The sequence below is a fragment of the Rutilus rutilus genome (genome assembly GCF_951802725.1).
Source record: "Rutilus rutilus genome assembly, chromosome: 17".
In the NCBI taxonomy this organism is placed as follows: Eukaryota; Metazoa; Chordata; class Actinopteri; order Cypriniformes; family Leuciscidae; genus Rutilus; species Rutilus rutilus.
The window spans coordinates 21285193-21291891 of NC_140230.1; the positions used below are offsets into that span (position 1 = coordinate 21285193).

General features: G+C 39.4%; 1 protein-coding gene across 2 annotated transcripts; it reads right to left on the reverse strand.

Annotated features, from left to right (window-relative positions):
* Positions 1-1463: 1463 nt before the first annotated feature.
* On the reverse strand, positions 1464-6410 carry LOC311306760 (uncharacterized protein). Of its 2 annotated transcripts, XM_084435319.1 has the most exons (3): positions 6119-6410; positions 5070-5565; positions 1464-4213 (listed from the first exon to the last, which is right to left on the reverse strand). In XM_084435319.1, the coding sequence occupies exons 2-3, from the start codon at positions 5548-5550 to the stop codon at positions 2811-2813; spliced, it is 1884 nt and encodes a 627-aa protein (XP_084291445.1). In that variant the 5' UTR covers positions 5551-5565; positions 6119-6410; the 3' UTR covers positions 1464-2810. The 2 variants fall into 2 exon arrangements, with proteins under 2 accessions (XP_084291445.1, XP_084291444.1); XM_084435318.1 differs by having other exon boundaries at positions 1473-4213; positions 5070-6407.
* Positions 6411-6699: the final 289 nt, after the last annotated feature.

Below are 6699 nucleotides of genomic sequence, written 5' to 3' on the forward strand. Positions count from 1 at the left end.
GTGTAGTTTCTGTTTCCAGCCTTAAAGTTGGCATGAAACGGAAGTTTGAAAATAGTATTTTCTTTCATATTGTGTGATATGTATATGAAAAACGTAGGGTGGGACATGATTTCGTCTATCAGGAATTAACTGGATCATTGTGGTTTGCTATTGCAGTGATCTCATTTGAGTGACAGGTTGTCCCGCCCTCGCGCCAGTAAACAAGTCATCAGAGGAGAGATGTCGTTGCAAGAGGGAGGGGGGAGTTATTCTGATTAAAGATTACAAGATATTATTAAAAAATAATAATAATGTGCACGGATAAATCATTTATAATAAAAATACGCCAATATTCTATAAAAAACATTGATTTCATGGTGACTTTAAGAGCCAACAACGGTCTTTCGTTTAAAAACGTGAGACGCAGTGCAACAAAAAGAAAAAATCCACGAGTCGTGACAGCCAAAGAGGTCTGTCTAGCACGTTTACATACAAACAAATATGTAAAAGCAGCACAGCTGAACACAAATTCTGTGTGGAAAAAGTTTGATTTTATCATCACAATTTGACACGGAGAAAAGGGAGTAGCGCAAACAGAATCACATGTTACGCATTAGAAGCCGTTATGCTTTTTCACATGTTTGTGTGAAATAACCCAGGAGGCTGTCTCGCTGTGTGAAGAGTGAGAAACACAGGAGACAGATGGCACCAAAGCACATCCTAATTCCCAAAAGCACACATTGACAGATATCTGTTTCCCCCTGGTGCCCCAAAGGAGGAACTGCTACCAAATTGAAATGTTTGTTGCAATTTATAAAAATGTACAGTTTCTATTGAGGGACTTACATAGCCATTACCATTCAAAAACAGTATTTTTGGAGAGTGTATTCAAAAACTCAAAAATGTTACCCATGTTACAGTCTCCAATGGTCATTTCTCTCCGTACCCTGTAAAACAAGAAAATCATGTGAGGGGGGGGAAAAACCTGTCACATAATCTGTCTCAATTTTCAAAATCTATTAATTTTGTGCGTGGCTCACCTCCCAATCACCCGATCTTTAGGAGCCGTGCTTGTTCTGACAACTATTATTATACTACAGCAACAGAGAGAATTAAAACACGCTCCCTTCCATACATCTCCCTGACCCTCCTCTCAGACAAGAGGCTTGCTAAATGAAAAATGGACATGCTTTAAGAAGTATTGATTCCAGCTTTAAACAAAGGTAGACTCAATATTATTTAGCCCTAAATACATCTTTGTTATCTGTGTTGGTGCACCAGTCACGCTGTTGTCCTCGTAATCGCAGACATAAAAATAATAGGGCTATTCCCCCAACATTGACTGAAGCAGACCTGTTCGGGCCCTTTGACCAAGTGATCCATCTATTGGCTTTAAGCGTTTGCACAGACTGCGACAATGCTTTGGTAGTTTCTGCACAAGCTGAGAGGGAAAGACAAAAAGACAATGTTTTAGACAAAATGGCCATGGTTAGTATATTGTATTTTACTCTTTATTTAAGATAAGACGAATACAGTTTCAGATGCACAGTTCAAGCCAATACAATGACGAAACCACTGAGTAAATTTTAGCGAACAGTCACAAGTCATATATTTCTAAATTAGCAGAAAAATCATGAACTTATATCATAGATTTTTATATTACATCAGTATGACCAAGTTATCAGTGCTTCAGGCCATAAACTAATCTTGATAAGCCACAATAATAATTATTAAATTATCTTACATTTGAAATACTTTGGCATTGAACAGTAACAATAAATGAAAGGATTTTAGGATCAACTACAACAATAAACTGTAAAATAACCAACTCATTACAGTATTTACTTGATGAAAATTCAACACACAAAGGTAGATATACAGTGCCCTCCATAAAGCATTAGGATAGTAAAGACAAATTTGCTTTACACAAGGCATCTGAACATATTAAAAGATGAATACGAGGCAAAAGTGCATAATGTCACTTTTATATTAACACAACCGCTTTTACACAGTTGGCAACAACATGCACCTCATTCATCTTTTAATCATATTTTCAGATGACTCGAGCGTTGAGCAAAAAGAGTCATTTTGATCTCAATTTACAGATGATGCAGCCTTTAAATGCTTCCATCATAAAGCTCATTATTATTATGCCACAGCAGTTTTTTTTATATATATATTCTTGTTCATTATTATGAACCAACAGTGTCTTCAAATGGTTAAATATGAACTTTAAATAATTTTACAATTGAATCTACAGTGCTGCCAACACCTTTAAATAGATACATTGAAACCAAAGCACTGTTTTTCTGGTTCTTTTTTTTTTTCAAGATTGAATTCCCAAACTAACAAAAATCAATGTACGGCATTAATTCTATTCATTTAATGTCTCCAATGGAGTTGAGCATGCAAAATAACTATATTCACCCAAAAATGAAAATTCTTCCTTTACTCACCCTCATGCCATTCCAAACCTGTATGAATGTCTTTCTTCTGCTGAACACAAAAGTAGATATTTTGAAGAATGTCAGTAACCAAACAGTTGATGGGTCCCAATGACATCCATAATCAATGGAGCCCATCAGCTGTTTGGTTACATATGATCTTCAAAATATCTACTTTTGTGTTCAGCAGAAATAGAAATTCATACAGGTTTGGAACAACTTGAGGGTGAGTGAATGATTCATTTTTGGGTGAACTATCCCTTTAAAGGGGAAATCCAGAAAGGAAGACTATGCACCTGGATTCAGATACTTTTAAGAAGTAAACTAATTTCCAATTAATTAATAAACACCCAATCCATTTCCCCAAATGGTGCAGACTCCTTATCCTCATATATGCTTTCCCATGTGTTGAGAAAGATGGTGTGAGCGAGTGAAGGTGCGGAGACACCGCGGGCAGCTGTAAGGCCTCTCGCCCGTGTGCGTTTGCTTGTGTAACTTCAGGTGCTGGGGCAGAAGAAAACTTTTCCCGCACTCCGTACACTTGTAGGGTCTGTGGCCCGTGTGGCTGCGCCTGTGCTTGCTGAGGTCGCCTGAGTTGTTGAAGCGACGGTCGCAGTCAGAACAGGCGTAGGGTTTTTCCCCCGTGTGTCTCCTCATGTGTTTGGTCAAATCGCCGGACTGGGCGTAGCTGGAGCCGCACTGCTCGCAGCGGTATGGTTTCTCGCCAGTGTGCGTGCGCATGTGGTTCTTCAGGTGTTGGATGCGGACGAAACGCTTGCTGCAGACGTTACAGTAGTACGGCCGCTCGCCCGTGTGAATGCGCAGGTGTTTCTTGAGCACGTCCTCCCGTGTAAATGTCTTTGTGCACTCTCTGCACTGCAGCATTCGCTCGGAGTTGTGCGCTCTTTGGTGGACCTTCACGTACCTCAGAGCAGAGAATGTTTTGCCGCAGTCGGGGCACGGAAATGCCTTTTCTTTGGTGTGAACGTCTTGGTGGATACGAAGCGTCGATCGGTGGCTGAAACTCATCCCGCATTGGGGGCACTGGTACGGCCTTTCCCCCGTGTGGGTTCGCAGATGGCATCTAAGGTGGCCCATCCTGGCGAACTCTTTACCGCATTCGGGGCACTTGAACGGCCGGATCCCTGTGTGGATTACCTTGTGCTTCCGCAGGCTCCCCATGTCGATGAACCTACGGCCGCAGTCTCCGCAGACGCACGGCTTCTCGCCCGTGTGAGTACGTTTGTGTATCGTCAGACATTGAAGCGTGGAGCAGTTCTTTCCACAATCTCGGCACAAGTAGCCACGGTCCATGCAAACGGGTTCGTCGACACCCACCGTGGGTTTCTTCTCGTCCTCTTCGTGGCAGTGATGCGGTCCGAGACCCCAGACTCCGGCAAAGCTTTTACCGCATGCGGCACAGCTGATATGTCCATCTTTACACACCGTGGCTAAGCCATGGCATCGGCGGCAGTGGTTTTGCAGGTTACCGATGTAATCGAAGCTGCGATCGCACTGCGGGCAGGTGTAACGCTTTCGGGTGGGTTTGGGCGTGGGAAGGTGAGCCTTGCGCATGTGGGTCTCCAGCTGCCTCTGAGAGAAGAACCGATAGTGACATGACGAGCAGCTGAGCATCCCAGAGGATATTTTAGAGCAGTTGTAGACTTTGTGTTTTTTTACCCAAGCCAGATATTCACCTTGATGGCACCATTTGAGGTGTTTGTCCAGGTAGGTAAACTCAGTGAAAGTCACAGTGCAATGGGGGCAAGGAAAAATCAGAGAGGAAGAAGCTGTGAAGGGAAAAAGAGACAGAAAAAAGAACTCGAAAGTCAAATGTCAAGTTATGATCTCAAATCAATTAACAGGCAGTGTTATTAATATCAATGAAAACAACAAAAACATAGACTGAAATCAACGCATAACTGGAAGAACTGAAACTAAATCCAATACATTTTCTTAACTCAAAAACAGCACTACATTTTTTGTCTATATTTTTTAAATAAATGTTACATTTATTTATTTTTATTCATCATTATCCAATTACTGTTTAACTTCATTATAAAAAGTTTATACAGTCGGTATCCATTTTTGATACGGGGCAAATTGTATAACCCACCTTCATTAAACCATATGTCACTAACAGGAAGGGTTCACTGTCAGAAACTCAATGAAAATGTAGATTGAAATAGAAACTTGCATGATTGAAGGAACTGAAAATAAATTAAAATACATCCATTAACTTTTATTTAAAAAATAAAATCTAAATAAAATGTAAATTTCAGTAATAATCAATTGCTATTTAATTTCATTATATCAAATTAAATATTTACATTATTAGTTTATTACTTATTTATGGGCAAATTGTATAACCAGCCTTCATCAAACACGAATATGTCACCAGATAACACTATGTAAATGATACAATTTACAACACACTAACTTTGGCAGCATAAAAATACTAAAATAATTACTATTAAAATTAAAATACTAAATAAAAAACTAGATAAGCTCTAAAAAACACTTGAAGAACATTAAACTATACTATCACCCAAACTAAACTAAAATGAAAAAAAAAAGATGCATATCTCCACATTTTGTAACATTTTGTAAATTATAAGACCAAGGCTTATTAAATAAGTCAGTTACCTGTGTTTTTCTCCAGGCCAGAAGCACCCACAGAGATTTCATCTGGTGTCTCAAGCTTCACTTCCTTCCAACTCTCATTTTCCTCCTTCACAATCAAGGCAGACTCTCTCTGCAGCACTTCATAAATGCCAGGCTCAGTTTTGACCTGAAAACTGGGTGGGTTTAAGGGGACATAGTCTGGTTCTGCCTTTGGAACGAATGCTCTGAAAGCAGGAGGATGAGGCTGTTGCTTCTGTTGTTCAGATGACACCGTTAGGACTCCCAAAGCCTCCAGCTCTTCTTGTTCTGGTCTCATCTGTGTGACCTCAGGACAGGCGTCCATAACACAGTCCTGAGTGTCATTAGACGTTTTGGTTTTATCCGTGTCGATACTGATGCCATCACTATTTGATGGCAATGGCTCTTTATCAACATTTTGCGGCTGTTTGGCTATTTTCTTTTGTCTGGATAACATTCTTTTCTTTAACATGTTAGCTTTCATCTTCTTGTGCACAACCTAAAGAAATATTTGGGAAGGACAATAATATAGTCTATAGTTTTACTTACAAGAAATACCTGGAATAGCATAAATACTAAGTACAATTTCTTCTTTTAAATTATCACCCAAACTGATAGGTTGATGTTTCTGTTCTCCAATCTCAAATTCCAGTAGGAAGTAAAGCATCTGGATTTGAACAAAATTTAGCTGAGAAATCTATGTTTTGGAACATGGTAGCTGGTTAAAGGTGGTCTAACAGTCTGTACAAACTGGTCTGTCTGGTTTCCCATATGGCCAAGCATGTGTTTACTGGTCTCTCAGTCAGACCAGCTGAAAAGTGTGCAAGACTCCTCTAAAACCAGCCAAGAAGACTGGTTGGCCTGGAAGACCAGGCTGGGACACCTACTAAAACCAGGAAACCACCTCAGGCTAGTTTATGTTTATTAGCAGGCATATTTAATCATGGAGGTTCATATAGCTAATGTGACAGTGACAGTATTAGCTGGTTGCAGACATGCAGATGTAAACATGAGGGTCGTATTGACTCAAGTAAAGCACAAAATCATCTTACCGCAAATACTAAACCTTTAGTTAATCGGTCGCATTTAGGCGGCAATGAAAATCCGATTGTGTTGGTTGTCTAAAGGATTTGGACACTGACAGCCTTTAGTGTACAGCATCCTACACCTTAAACAGGCGCTTTGTACATCCATCCACCCCTAAAATGACACCAACAACACGTCTAATTATACTAGGAGATTAGGAGTTTAGCTCTCAGGGACATAACGCAGTTTGCTATTGAGTCCAGGTCTGAAATGCGTTAAAACGATACTGGTTATAGATAATATCAATGTAAAGCCAGCAACGATGATACATTTCAAAATAAGGTAAACGCTGTAGCGGTTTTCAAAATAAAAGTTCGTCAACACTTCTTTTGTATTTATTCTCTTTAAATAAAAAAAAGACATTTAAAAGACTTATTCCCAAATAAAATGCGTTTTAAACTTAATAAAATAAAAAATTAGGATAAAAAAAATGCTTTGAGGTCAATTTTCACACCGTACTACGCATCTAATCATAATATAACCAATATATATATCAATATATTACAGTAAAGATCACTGTGTAAGAGACCCGATTTTAATCATACCT

What these genes read in the sequence shown, in the direction of transcription:
- LOC311306760 (XM_084435319.1), bottom strand. Translation starts at nt 5,550, where the DNA reads ATGAAAGCTAACATGTTAAAGAAAAGAATGTTATCCAGACAAAAGAAA. An exon ending in TGGCCTGGAGAAAAACACAG is followed by an intron (nt 4,214 to 5,069) that starts GTAACTGACTTA and finishes TTCCCTTCACAG; the next exon opens with CTTCTTCCTCTCTGATTTTT.